Source organism: Berkeleyomyces rouxiae, assembly GCF_048999995.1.
Source record: "Berkeleyomyces rouxiae strain 22BRR77 chromosome Unknown BrBRR77_ptg000004l, whole genome shotgun sequence".
NCBI classification, from domain to species: Eukaryota; Fungi; Ascomycota; class Sordariomycetes; order Microascales; family Ceratocystidaceae; genus Berkeleyomyces; species Berkeleyomyces rouxiae.
Genome location: NW_027396494.1, coordinates 608,166 through 622,158, shown reverse-complemented (window position 1 = coordinate 622,158; position 13,993 = coordinate 608,166). Strand labels below are relative to the sequence as shown.

At 55.2% G+C, this 13,993-nt stretch overlaps 5 protein-coding genes across 5 annotated transcripts; 3 read left to right on the top strand and 2 right to left on the bottom strand.

Annotated features, from left to right (window-relative positions):
* Positions 1–99: 99 nt before the first annotated feature.
* Positions 100–1,717, bottom strand: BROUX77_004386 (uncharacterized protein; the record flags this gene model as incomplete). The annotated part of the gene is made up of 2 exons (XM_073749142.1): positions 100–1,352; positions 1,456–1,717. The coding sequence occupies 2 exons, from the start codon at positions 1,715–1,717 to the stop codon at positions 100–102; spliced, it is 1,515 nt and encodes a 504-aa protein (XP_073604843.1).
* An 842-nt stretch (positions 1,718–2,559) lies between these two features.
* BROUX77_004385 (uncharacterized protein) lies at positions 2,560–4,596 on the top strand (the record flags this gene model as incomplete). Its single annotated transcript, XM_073749141.1, has 1 exon — positions 2,560–4,596. One exon carries the CDS (start codon positions 2,560–2,562, stop codon positions 4,594–4,596), a length of 2,037 nt encoding a protein of 678 aa, XP_073604842.1.
* Positions 4,597–9,870: 5,274 nt separating this feature from the next.
* BROUX77_004384 (uncharacterized protein) lies at positions 9,871–11,948 on the top strand (the record flags this gene model as incomplete). The annotated part of the gene is made up of 2 exons (XM_073749140.1): positions 9,871–10,407; positions 10,470–11,948. 2 exons carry the CDS (start codon positions 9,871–9,873, stop codon positions 11,946–11,948), a joined length of 2,016 nt encoding a protein of 671 aa, XP_073604841.1.
* A 257-nt stretch (positions 11,949–12,205) lies between these two features.
* On the bottom strand, positions 12,206–12,976 carry BROUX77_004383 (uncharacterized protein; the record flags this gene model as incomplete). The annotated part of the gene is made up of 1 exon (XM_073749139.1): positions 12,206–12,976. One exon carries the CDS (start codon positions 12,974–12,976, stop codon positions 12,206–12,208), a length of 771 nt encoding a protein of 256 aa, XP_073604840.1.
* A 207-nt stretch (positions 12,977–13,183) lies between these two features.
* Positions 13,184–13,939, top strand: BROUX77_004382 (uncharacterized protein; the record flags this gene model as incomplete). Its single annotated transcript, XM_073749138.1, has 1 exon — positions 13,184–13,939. The coding sequence occupies one exon, from the start codon at positions 13,184–13,186 to the stop codon at positions 13,937–13,939; it is 756 nt and encodes a 251-aa protein (XP_073604839.1).
* Positions 13,940–13,993: the final 54 nt, after the last annotated feature.

Here is a 13,993-nt window from a genome sequence, read left to right as displayed (position 1 = left end):
GCAGTCGTAACTCTCGGTACGGCCGGTGTATTTACGGTAGAGTTTTAGTTGGTCCTACGCTCTTGTCTATTGTTCAATTCATATGCTGTAATGACTAGTCTAGTTACTATCCGTTTTCAACCTCTTGGCGACACTATCTTGCACTGGGGTATCAGTTCTCTGTGTATCTGCTTCCGTCGCTGTCTCTTGCTTATCCTTTAGTGCATCTCCACGAGACTGAGAGCGTGAGCGTGATCTTTCCGGGTTCAGGTTTTCCCACGCCGACTCGTTCGCCTTGGGCTGGTGCGCCTCTGCCTTGAAATGGTAGCCACGCGCACGCGGTCTCGCGCCAGTTCCCTCGGGAAGAGTCTCATCGTACTGTGCCAGGAAGAGAGCTTTCTGCTCCTCAAACGTGCCGTTGGCCAGTGCGCTGCGGATGTCAGCCATGAACGTCTCAAGCACATGGTAGTTGTGAATCTGTAGTAGCGCCCAGCCCAGCATCTCTTTGGCTTGTAGCAGATGGTGCACGTAGGCACGATGGTGCTTGGTGCAGCTGTAGCACGAGCAGTTTTCGACAAAGGGCTTGACATCGGCTTGATTAGCTGTGTCCCACATGTCTGTGCCGCTGGGAAGCAACTGTTTCTCCTGCTGACTGTCTTGGCTTTCGCTGGAAGACGCTGAAGAGCCTGAAGCTGGCAGACTGAAAGTCAAGCAAACACCAGCGTCGGAAATGGCGTTCAGGAACGGCGCCGTCATAATATCAACGCCGAGAGACACATCACGCAACAAATCGTGCGGGGTCTTGGGTGAGGCCAGAGCTAAGCGCGGAAGATGCGCCAGAGACTGATATGAATCAGCCTCCAGCTCTGTCAGCAGCTGCGCATCGTACAGCGCCAAGCCATCCAACTGTGACGCCAACTCGGCCAGGCGCTGGAGATACTCCCATTGCATGGGCAGCGGGGTGGCAATGACAGGCGCATAGATTGCAATGTTCTTGGAGCGCGCCTGATCGCGCGGCAGCGCCTCGAGGAAGTTGTCTAGCCAGGCCTCTGTGCGGTAGCCCATGCGCCGCATGCGCTTGGTCGAAGAAATCACGTTGCGGCCTGTCTGCGATAGATCGGCTAGCGGCACGGCAATGTCGGGCTGCAGCGCGGCAATGTGCGCGGGGTAGTCGGTAGCTTTCTCCTGTGTAAATCCCGTAGATGTGAATACAGTGACGTGCTTCTCGGAGTTGCCCAGTGGCGCCGGCACCTGTGGTACGCGGCGGGCAGCGAGGACGGTGACGATGGGGTCTGGTGTGGCAGTGAAGGCGCGCAAAGAACCTTGTGAGCTAGCGGGCGTATTGTATATAGGCGGCTGCTTGCGCTCGATGACTAAATCACGGGATATGTGTGAGCACGGGACATGTCACCGGAGAGAGTGTGGGCTTGTGCGCATGACAGATGGAACAAGCGCCGACCACCAAACTTGACTTACAGTCTTCCAAAGCCATGAAGACGCCGTGGATCTGGGTATGCTTTGTGAGGTTGTCCTGTGTCACGTGCGGCACAGTTCCCCGCGACGTCACAGCAAAGAACGCAGGCGTTTCGATGGCTGGCTTGCCCGGCAGCGATAACCGGCCTAGGCGCGCGGCCTGGCCGGCCACTGCGGAGCCGAGCGCGGGCTTGACAATGCGGAACATAGCGTCAGACTGCTCAGTAGCGGTAGAGCTGAAGGGCTCGACAGCGGAAATTGTCATGGTTTTCTTTGCACCGGCCACAGGCGGCCGACGAGAAGGAAAGCTGGGCTAGACGCAGTTAGTATAGAGTTGTGACTGTGTTACTGTCACATGCAGCACAGCACAGCACGCACCTGCACAGCGGGAGGCCACAGGTTACAGAAAGACGCGGAAAACGGAGGGCGGGATCCTGGGCTGTTGTTGTTGCACCAAAGCCCGCAAAATGTGATGACGGCGCCTCTGTTCTCGCTTTCAGCGGGGCCCTCTCATTGTGCTGCACAAGACGAGGCCTCACAGAAAAGGAAGCGATGACTGCAGATTTTGATGCGTTCAGGGACCAGGGAAACAAGCTACTAGGGTCTCGTAAATATAGGGTTCCTCTGATCATAGGGTTAGAATACATATCCACTTTTATTTGACCCTCACATGTCGTCATCTCGGCAGAGGCGGAACGGAGAAGACATGGGGGCGGGGGGTTTATGTTACACTTTGTCCCCTGTCCACCAAAACGAGGTTGGGCTGGGGCTTGAGTACGCAAATCCTGATGCTCTTGTTGTGTTGCTGCAAATTCGCCTTTGCTCCTGCTTTCGCGCCCATGTTTGCTTGTGTTTACTGGGCAATGCCGGATCGCCACCGACTGGAGCTCGTCACTTCGCGTCTGTGACTTGATCGATGAGACTTCCAGAAACACGCATGAACTCTGATACTTGAGCCACTCCTCTTTTTCACATTTTCAATTTCTGTTTATTCGCGCTGTGCTGTTGTCTTGCTTGCATTAACGCACCGACCTTCCTCGGGCTCTCTTTCGCCTCGTCACGCAAGCCTTGCACACCGACTCGCAGTCTTCCAAAACTCCTCCCCAAATGGATACCGAAGCAGCCCGTGCTGGCTCTGTCTCCGGCTCCGGCAGCCAGGAAGCTTTCCACGATGACTTTGACTCACATGCCGATGCTCCGCCACCGGATGCCCGCTCCGCCGCCGCCAGCCCAACAACATCCTACACCAGCCCGCTTGGAATAGCCGATCCATGCAACTCGTCGCTCGCTACCGGCACCGACTGCGAAGATAACGTCGACCCGCTATGGCTTCAGATCCAGAAGAAACCCTCCTGGGTGCCCTACAGCGCCTATCGCCTATGGGCCGCATGTCGCCGCTGGGCACATGGCCCTGCTGTTCCGCGCGACTACCGGATTGACCCCTTTCTTCCCAGAGTACAGGAGTTCCCGCTGGTTCTTGTCGACCGGCTGCTGCCCCGGCGCCAGCAGCGGCTCTCGGCACTGATCCTGCTGCTGCTGGGCTGGGCATGCACCTTCGCGGTAGTCAAGCGCCACGAGCTATTTTCAACCGATATTGCCGGTTGGGGCGATCCGCAGCCGATTTCCTGCGGTGTGTCATATTGGGCACGCGGCAATCAGTGTGGCCTCAACGGTGCAGACTGTCGCCCGTTCAACGGCAGCGGCTTTCCGTTCAGATGTCCTGCCAACTGCCTCGACTACCATCTTTTGAACCCAAGAGCCGTTGGCAACCAGGAGATTGTGTATCAGCCTTTGGTGGTGGGTGGACCTAGCGACCACGAATTACATGCTGTTTACCGTGGGGATTCGTTTATTTGCGGTGCTGCACTACACTCCGGCACCATTTCCAACGACAAGGGCGGCTGTGGCGTAGTGAAGCTTGTTGGCGCGCGCCAGACCTACAAATCTTCAAAGCACAACGGCATCACGAGCATTGGTTTCGACGCCGAGTTCCCGCTCTCTTTCACCTTCCTTGATGTCGAATGCAGTGCCAAAGATATGCGCTGGACGCTGTTGCTTGTATCTCTGGCGTTTTCTATCACGATCTCCGTCTTCACTTCACACCCCGGAGCGTTCTTCTTTTCCACATTCATTGGCTTGTACTGGCACGTGGGCCTCGCATCTGATCCGCCGCCGCACTACTCAATTGCCGACTTGGTCTCTAGGCAAATTGCCAAATTCCTTCCTGCCATGTTCGTCGCGTGGGTGTTTTACGACAAGATGGGCGTCAGGCGCACGTTGGCAGGTCTCACAGCCCAGATTGAAAAGACTGTACTATGGCTGGGCGGCTGCTGGTTCGGCGCTCTTGAAAACCACACACTGGAATGGATTCCCATCAGTCGGCTGGAAGCCCATGATCTGGCTCAGCAGCCTGGCGCCAAGACGGCCTTGGCTTTGATTATTCTTGTGATAGTAGCGGTTTCGGCCGGCCAGATCTACTACTTCCGCAACGAGGGCCGTTTGATCAGGTACCTGAGACTCTACGGGCTTTTTATTGCTGGGATCTTGGTCCTGCTCATGGCTCCTGGCCTCAACCTCCGTATCCATCACTACATTCTCGCCATGCTTCTTCTTCCAGGCACTAGTCTTCAGACCCGGCCGTCTCTTCTCTACCAGGGTCTTCTCATCGGCCTCTTCCTAAATGGAATCGCGCGTTGGGGCTTTGACGCCGTGCTTCAGACACCCACTGCACTGCAGGGTGATGCACAGCACAATTCCCTACTGCCTACCATTCTGTCGCCCGAGATCATCTCCGCAGCTACAGTGGGGCTCAACATGTCCAGCATCACGTTCCGCTGGCAACCGCCGCCGGCAGCCATCTACGAGGGTCTCAGCGTACTGGTCAACGACGTGGAGCGTTTCCGCACCTTTTTTGACAATGGCATTGACTCGCAAAAGGAGTTTACATGGCTTCGCAGCTTGGGTGCCGAGGTCGACGAGTACTTCCGCTTTGCGTATATTGAAGGCAGCCATGTTCTGGACTATACACGCGCTGGTATCTGGACAAAAGCAGGGACGTGGCAGCAGATGGAAGCCGGACCATCAAGCATCAACGGCGTCAACAAAAGGCGTGATATCTCCGAGGTGCATGTACAGGGTTTATAATTTTCGAATATTTGGTGGACCCTGGGCAGAGAGACACGTGAGTTATGCAAGCAGGGCACTGTCCCAAAGATGGCCGTTGACCCGAATATTGGAAAGCCGCAGGATAGGTTCATAGGTATTCCAACAAGCCCAGGTGTGTGAATATGAGCAAGAGAAAGTGTTCTATGGAGAACGAATATAAGTAAGTGCATGACAAGCACAGCTCCGTCTCTATTTGCCTCTTTTCTCTGTATAGTTTCCAGCGCACGTGGGTCACGGCATCAAAGAGATAAACAGGCTAATACAACATCTACACACATGACTTATCTGCGAGGTGTTGGATACAAATACGTGCCTGTACGTAGATATGCTAGGCACACTCGGATGACGCCATGCCCAAGACCAGTATGTATCCATGAGTGTACAGACTCGTACTTTCTTTGACTGGCCCCGTTCCAATCGAAATGTCTGCCTCTGCTCGCCCGAGCCTGTGGGCAGGCTTTGGTTGGTTGGTTGGGGAAGGACATCCCGAGCAGACGATGGTCTTGGAGGTTCCGGGGAAACAAAGCCACTAGTGCCAGTGGGAAGGTTACGTAGTATGGTCCGCCCGGACTGCTCCGTATTTTTGAAGAGGAGAAGCCCTGGCAGACCAACTGGTAAATGGGTAGTACATATCTTGTCCAAGTAGAGGAGGAAGAAGGAGCGATAGCCTATCATGGCACTACGTATCAAGGTTTTGTTGGTACTTGGTGGAAACACTGGGCCTATTGTCAAGATTTGAACGGCTAGTGCGTACATGGTTGACCAGTTGACCATTGCCTAAAAATACTCACACCCATAGCTATGCCATCCTTGGTGCGGTTTACCCCATTCATGGGACTCGGACCGAGCCCAGCCCAATGGGCACTAGTGCTTCCAGAAGGACACTAACCTCGTCTAGAAGTCACGGTATCTCGATACTGTAGTTAGCTATGTGTGTACACACATAGTTATAGTTGAGTCTTGATTGCAGGGGCATCGCCAGTCTATTATCGCTATGCTACATCTCGGAGGATTTCAGAGTCCTGTTGGGGGTCATTACGGAGGCAGAGCACAATCATGCTTGCGCAGCTAGCCTTAGAAGTCAAGTTATAGGCCCTCTTTAGGGCTCCCGCGCAGCCTTGACAGGGGGCTGCGCCTGTATAACTAGTTGTGCGGTTGTTCCATAACTAACTGGCTATAAGTGTATGGTTGCAGGACCCACATGTGAGATTGTTCTTGTGTATAACTATTCCCAGATTAAATCACATGTTCATATGTAACATAGCACAAGAACGCCGAGTCAAGTCCTAGCCCTCTCCCAAGTGGCCCCGGCGATATGTTAGGCGGACACAAGCGCGGCGTCTATATACAACGAGCCCCAACTCTCAAGACTCTGGAGTGCAGTGTGAGCCGTGCGTGGTCCCAGCGGCGAAACAAGAGATGGCCGGCGGAGCAGAGGATGCAGATGAAAATCGGGTCAGGAGAAGGCATGTTGAACAAGTATGGACACGCTTGCAAATACATATATGCTCACTAAATTTAGCGGTAAATACAGAAAGATTGGGATTAGCCGGGTGGGGGGGTAGAGGCGGTTTGTGCAGAAATCCGGGGAAGAACAGGAGATTAGCGTTGGCAGCCCAGACATGGCAGACAAAAGGGCTTTCTGGGTATAACATGGCCTATGTGCGATGCGCTGTTTAACCATAGTTGTGTGCATACACAGCGTGTTTAGAATGCCTCCGTTTCGTGCTTCTATTTAGTTACTTGTGTATGGATGTATGTATGAACATATGTACATACATTTGTACTGGTACACTTTGATCTGGAGCCAAGATATCATGTGACGGCCAACACTAGTGCATGAGGCTTAAATATGCGTAAAAGCCAAGTCGGCATTTGTCTGCTATGGCCCAGGCCTCTGGCTGAGTCAGCATACACTCCGGTCTAACACTGAGAATACACATATGGCAACGGAGACGGAGACGGAAAGTACTTGCTCCTAACAAGAAGAATATCCGGTACGAAAAATAAGAGGGAAAATAACATCAAAAACGCTCTGGGCCGTCTCCTCCCTGTGAGTGGTACCTTTGCATGAACTAACTATCCATCGTATCAATGGCTGACAGGTCGTCACTAATTCGCAGTCCAGAAACGGAGGAAAACGCAGGGAAAAATCGAGAGGCAGGGGAGGAAGCCGATGCTCCAATGGTATAACACGTCATAAAGCAGTGAGCTCACAGCGCGGAAGGTACAGCAGGACTCGACTCGAGTTGACTGGACTCGACCAACTGGACTCGATGGACTAGCTCAGTTGTTCGGGTAACTGCATTAGTTATGGTGCAATGTAATTGTGGGGCTCTGCCTCCCCACGGCCGCTATATCTGCTTCATCCGCGCCGTCAAAGGCGTCCAAGCTTGACGCAGTGATGATAACTTTTGCGTTTGAAGCCGTGCTGCGTTATTGCGGGTCCTGTGGGTGTAGTAGTGCACCAATAGCATGATTCTGTTGTTGATAGTGTTGCAAGGATCAATATGGGTAGGGACCTATACTTGAGGGAGCCAAGTCAAAGGCTATATACCATGCCTTTTGTATAGCAATCATGTGGCGATCCTGGTGGTCCTTCGGCACAAAGTACCGTGTTTATGACCGTTATGTGCATACATGTGTGTACAAATACACGGATTCACTTCAAACGGAGGAGAAAAGAGGGTACATGAGCAGAGACCACCGCCGAATCGCTATACCCGATGCGACCCAGGCATATGGAGTACCCGGCAGGGAAACCGCTGGCACAGAAGTAGACAGCGGCCACTGGGGGGGGACGCACAGAAGTGTACAAGTGCAAAAATGAGAAATTCTGGGTAAACAAAAAGTGCCAACGTCTTACTCAAGAGAAATGCACGATTCACACCTGGGTCCGTTGTCATTACGAGCAGCCATTTTGTGGGGGCAGTACGCCTTTATCCTCCCAAGTCCAAATAGCATGTAGTTTGGGACGGAGAGTCTCATCCAGATAAACCAGCATGTGATAATGGATACAACGAGGAACAGAGGATGAACAAGCATTGTACAGGTACAGGTACAGGTATTCGACATTTGTTCCCACAAGGTGAGCCGGACGGAGATGGGCAAGATTAGAAGAGGCGTGCATGATCAATGTGCAATCATGTACAAATTGCATAGTTTTAGTTCAACGTGCTCGTTGCCAAATGTAACTAAACTGACCAACACGACGTGGTGTTGGCGTGAGCACAAACGCCCCAGAGACAGCCAGCCGATTTGCCGGCCAGGCTAGTTCCGGCACATGGTCAACTAGACCATGGCATCGTGACAACTTGGTGACAAGCTGCAGGAAGAAGGAGCAGACTAGAAGGCCCGATCCCCAGAATTTTCTAGATGGAGGGTGGAGGAGGAAAAAAGGAAAAGAGACTGCGAGAAAACAAGAGAAAATACGACCAACTCGTTGACACAAGATGGAAAGCTCGGTGTACCCCAAAATCTTACCCCAGCAGACAGGCAAAAATAAAAGAGTGTGGGTTTAGTTGAGATTTTGCCTCAGCAGGTTGCAGAATCCGGCGGCTCTTCGCTGTCTTGTCATCTTGCCAAATAGTTTCTAGATCAGGCAAATGAGCATGTGCGGGACCTTTTTTTTTTTGTTTGCTTGCCTGGCCATGATGGTTGGAGAATAGAGACTTGGAGAATCGGCGATGCAGAACGTGCACGTTGAAAGCTGCAGAATAACGTTGCAGGGCGCATCAGGGACGAAGGTTACGCACGCACGGCGGGGAATGTAAACCAGATGAAGTGAAGTTCGGGAGTGCAGCCGTTAGGGTCTGGCAGGATGAGGAATCGGGGATTTGGACACTAACCCTGCGTTTTCGCAAGGGCCGGATGATGATGCTTCAGTAAACGGAAACATCCCTTTTGGGGACTTCTATTTAGCCCACAACTTTGCCTTGGCATTTTGCCGGGATACCTGCTCACCGCCTTGGTGCCTCGCCGATTTTTATGCCGGCTGAGTTCTTCATCTTCCAGTGGGCGATTTTGCCGTCTACCAGAGCTTCTGCCGTTACGCGATTGTGCGGCTGCACTTCGCTCTCGTCCCGCCGGAGAATAGAACATGTCCTCCACTGCCCGTCTGGAGTGCATAATTCACACAGGCGGGAACCACCACCCACTGTGGGGTTGGCTGGTGGGAGGCGCTGTGCTGGGCGCATCCTTATCTGCGCCTGGTGCTCAAGGTTCATGGCCATTCCTCTAGGCCTTGGCCCCGTTTGCCTCCCTCCGTTGCTGCAAGTCGCCCGTGCGGCCCTTTGTCCAAAGTGCGCTGGTCCCAGGACAAGTGGTCTCTGGCCGGCAGCCTATCGCCATACCTTGTGCCGCTGGCTGGAATTCTCCAAGTCACTACGGCCACTCAAAAATAACGTTGCTGCTGGCGTAGCCAAGGCTAAAGATATCCTTAAACTCGCTTCTGCTGACCTCCAGTCTCACTAGCTTCACGTGTCTTGGTTCCGCCGTCTGATTTGATGTCAAAGCAAGGCCTAACATAGATCTGCTAGCTTGACTAGCTGTCACAGGATCGCTGGATGCTACTGTGCTTCTATTCTAGCTGCCGAGACTTTCTGGAAAAGCCCTGGGAAACCCTGCAATGCCTCTCGTTAGTTGTCTTGCCTGCAATCTTGGCACAAGTATGCTTTTTTTATACCGGATTTTGGCACCCTGGACCCTGGACCTTGGCCTGCACACACTCACCTCACCCACGTCCACGCCGAGAAGCCTCTGGCTGTGATGTGTTCTTGGCAAAAAGGCCTGTCATCCAAAAAGAAATGCCCGCTAGCCAGAGCATGGGCGCATGGAAGTCGGGGAAGCGTCGAGGTCGAGAGGCAGTCGCTGAGAAGAAGAGAGAATAATGACGAGCCAAGGGAGTGTAAGAACGACCGGGGGTGGGCGAGTGAGTGGGTGTGTCGACAAGGAAACCCAAAGGGCAACTAGGGCACCTCTAGCCGTGCTTGGTACGTGCTTTGCCTTTGGCGGCCATCCCCACCCCCAAGTTCGTGGTCAAGATTTACATCTCGGCTCAAGTACTTAAGACTCGCCGTTCCCAGGTGTTCTGGTCTTCTTTTCCTTCTGCTCCTCACCCTCACCTCCCAATTCACCGGTCTCTTATCACGCCTGCTCTTCTCTCCTCTAATCAGCGACGATTTGTTTGACCAGTGTCTTGTTTCTCTTCCTCTCTTAGCAAAGCCTTTCTCTTCTCTCTCCCACTCATTCACCATGGCTAAGCTTACTTCTCTTGCCCTTCTGGCTTCGGCCTCCATGGCTACGGCCCAGACCTACCAGCGCCTGGGTACCTGCCCCAAGCTTGGCTGCGTTCTGCCTCCTGACCAGGCCGACTTTCTCCCCAACCAGTTCTTTGATCTCCGTGTCGAGGTTCACGCTCCCCTGAACGGCACCGAGGCCTTCAACAACGGTGTTCCCGATGAGGGCTTCAGTGTCACCATCGGTAAGGTCGGCGAGGAGCCCAAGCCCATTACTGAGTTCTTCAAGATCCAGGAGCCCGACATGGAGAAATGGCAGTTTGGCTGGTTCGAGGACCGCTTTGCCGAGGACACCGGCTCCAAGAGCTTGGTCAACGTTGCCTCCAGAATCTACCGCCGCATCTCCATCAACGAGCCCGGTACCTACGAGGTCACCCTCAACTACTACAACGGCGAGACCACCGTTGCCAACTGGGTCGTTCGCCCCATCAGCACTCAGCGCAAGGCCAAGAACGTTGTCATGTTCATTGGTGATGGTATGACTACCAACATGGTACGTTTTCTTTTTGCACTACTCTACAGTTTTCCGCCAGTTTTCACTAACAACCTATCCAGATCACTGCTGCCCGTCTGCTGGGTCACAAGTCCATCAACGGAAAGTACCAGTCCCGCATGGCCATGGACTCTTTTCCCGTACTTGGTCACCAGATGACCCACTCCGTCGACTCTTACCTGACCGACTCGGCCAACTCGGCTGCTTCGCTGTACAGTGGCCACAAGGGAACCGTCGACTCCCTGGGTATCTACTCTGACTCTTCTGCCGACTCGTTCGACGACCCCAAGGTCGAGACCATTGTGGAGCTTGTCACCCGTCTCCTGGGCATGCGCTGGGGTGCTGTTTCCACCGCCCATCTGCCCGATGCCACTCCCACTGCCCTGACTGGCCACTCCCGCGCCCGTCTTCACTACGGTGCCCTGCTCGACCAGGCCCTCAACGGCGTGACCAACTACACCTGGACCAACCACGGTGGCCCCGAGGTTTACTTCGGCGGTGGTGCCGAGGCCTTCTTCCCCAGTGACACTTCTTACCAGGGCAAGGACTACTACGCAGCCTTTGCCGAGAAGGGCTACAACATTGCCAACGACAAGACTGCCCTGAACTCTCTCAACGCTGACGCTCGTGCTCTGGGTGTCTTCTCCCAGGGTCCCATGCCCGTCTGGCTGGACCGCAACATCTACACCGAGAACCTTGCCAAGATGAAGAACCACCCCCGTGACAAGGAGGGCTCTGCCCTTAACCCCCCTGGCCTGAAGGACATGGCTAGCAAGGCCATTGAAATCATGAGCGCCCGCAGCAAGGAGGAGGGTTTCTTCCTGATGATTGAGGCTGCCTCGATTGACAAGCAGATGCACAACCTGGACTACGACCGTGCTCTGGGTGATCTTCTGGAGCTTGACGACACTATCCGCAGAACTATTGAGCAGCTCAAGAACCTTGGCATCCTCGAGGAGACCCAGATCATTGTCACTGCTGACCACGGCCACGGCTTCGATGTCTTTGGCTCTGCCGACACCAAGTACATTGCCGAGACCGAGGACATGCGCAGCAAGCGCAAGGCCATTGGTGTCTACGGCCAGTCTGGTGAGTCTCAGTACACCAAGCCTGCCCCTGGTGTCAGCTACGGCACTGGTCCCAACTTCCCCATGAACTGGGAGCCCCGCTACGCCATTGCTGCTGGCTCTGCCGGTGTTCCTGATCGCCGCGAGAACTACCGCGTCCACTCTGAGGGTCCTCGTGTCCCTGCCACCAAGCGCGATAACGGCGAGTGGTACGCGACCGACTCTGATGCTACCAACGGTTTCATCCTGAACGGTACTCTGGCCCCCAGCGAGCACGTCGGTGTCCACTCTCTGACCGATGTGCCCGTCTTTGCTCTGGGCCCCTGCCAGTACGACTTTGGCGGAGTCTACAACAACGTCGACATCTTCTACAAGATTGCCGAGTGCCTGGGTCTCGGCGTCGGCCGCACTGACAGCGGCAAGACTAACACCTACGCTGAGCGCTCTACCCGCCAGCCTGCCGACCGCTTCTAAGTGCTAGAAGCCTATTTTTTGCATGGAGTGAAGGGAAGAGGGGACGAGAAGTGTAGGATCAGTCATTTGAACTTTGCTTTGCTATTACATTAGATTATTTTAGAAGGGTGTTGCGGACTAAAACACCGCATAGACGTATCAGCATTAATACAAACAAGTGCAGCGCGAAACAAGATTCTCCCTCTGGTGACCGTGAATTGATGTGATTTGCTTTGTTGGTACATGTATTGATGCTGCTTTAGTTCCCTTGGTTCGCATCACCACCCCTGGTTCAGGCTTTGCGCAAAGAACTGCATTATAGGGAGCATCTCATCCCGATTGCGCGGCATATCTACCTGTGGTCTCTTCCAGCGCACGGTTTGCACCTGGGCGAAATGCCTCTTCACCGCGTTCTCTGCGTCTTTATCCAGTTGAACCAGCAGCACGCTTGACGTCGCCTTATCCGCCGTCCCACTGCCGACAGCCGACAACGGTATCTGGCCACCGAGCGAGATGACGCCCTTGAAGCGATCGACCTGCTGCATCAACTGGGCCTGCCCGTCTTTGCTCGCAGTAGCCGCCAGCTTCGCTGCATGGCGTGCGAGCGCGAGCGCAAACGAGCCGCCCTGGCCAAAGCCAAAGAGCATGATGTCGCGCGTACTCCAGCCGCAAGCGCGCAGCAGCACGGCGTCAACCAGCTCGTCCCAGACAATGCCGACGGCGCGCGCAAAGCCCGGGTCCGGGTCGATGCCGCCGCTGCTCGGATCCACGAGGATGTCGTCGCCCCAGTGGAAGCTGCCGGCGCCAGAGGTGTCGTCGGGGGCAAAGGCCAGCGGGACCGGGAACGGCGCGCGCACGCTAATAGCCAGCACGTTGGGCAGGTTGATGCTGGATGCAAACTTTGAGAAGGACGCGTGCGTGTCGCCGAGGCCGTGGAAGAGCAGCAGGATCGCGGTGGTCGACGGCCGCGAGGAGAAGTGCAGCGTGTGCGGCAGCCGCGCGGCCAGGTCGGCGAAATCGGCTTCGGACGGGACGCGGATCGGCGGCATGGTGGTGTGGGAGCTCGAGAAAATTAGCCGTAGATTGATGGGAGAAGCTTGAAGAGCGCGACGGCTGGGCGTTGGGGTTTTGCGGAGGTTCAAAGTGGAGCCGAAATGCGGGGCTCGATCTCACCCTCCAGCCTTGTCCTGGCACAGCGAAACATTCACCGAACTACCGCGATTCACACCGGTAGCTTTCCACCGCGGATTTCATCAATGGCGCCCTTCCGGATTGAAGTCCCTGTCTTCCAGCCCGCCCACGCCGCTGCGGCCCTTGCCGCCGGGGCTCACCGCATCGAGCTCAACCGCTCTGCGTCCTATCCCGCTGGCGGCCTGACGCCCTCCGCAGCCGAATGCGAGGCCACCATCAGCAGCCTAGTCGACCAGGCGGCTCTACGCATCATGGTCCGGCCGCGCGGCCCGCCCGCCGCTTTGTCGGCCGCCAGCGACTTCACCTACACGGCAGACGAGCTCGCTTCGATGCACTGCAGCATCCAGGCGCTAGCGCCCGGCCGCCACGGGCCCGGCTTCGTCTTTGGCTGCCTGGCGGCCGGCGCACCCGACCGGCTCGACGTGGCCGCCAACGTGGCGCTCGTGCAGGCCGCAGCTGGCGCGCCGTGCACGCTCCACCGCGCCGTCGACCAGGTGTTGGCGGCGGCGGCGCGGGAGAGCGGCGATGCCGGCGTGCGCGCTCTCGTGGATCAGATTGTCGCGTGCGGCTTTGCGGCGGTCTTGACGTCTGGTGGGCCGGGGCGTGCCGTGGATAATGGTGATGTGTTGCGGGTGTTTTGCGAGGCGGCCCGCGGGAGGCTTGAGGTTGTCGTGGGCGGAGGGGTGCGGAGTGGGAATGTTGCGGGGATCATAAGCGCGCTCGGGGATGGCCGTGGCGTGGTGCTGCATTCGTCCTGTTTGGTGGACGGGGAGTTTAGCAAGCAAGAGCTGCAGAGATTGTTGGAATCTACAGGTAATTAATCTTGATTTAAGACTGCTGGGGACTGACACATTATTTCTATTCGAGCCGTATGC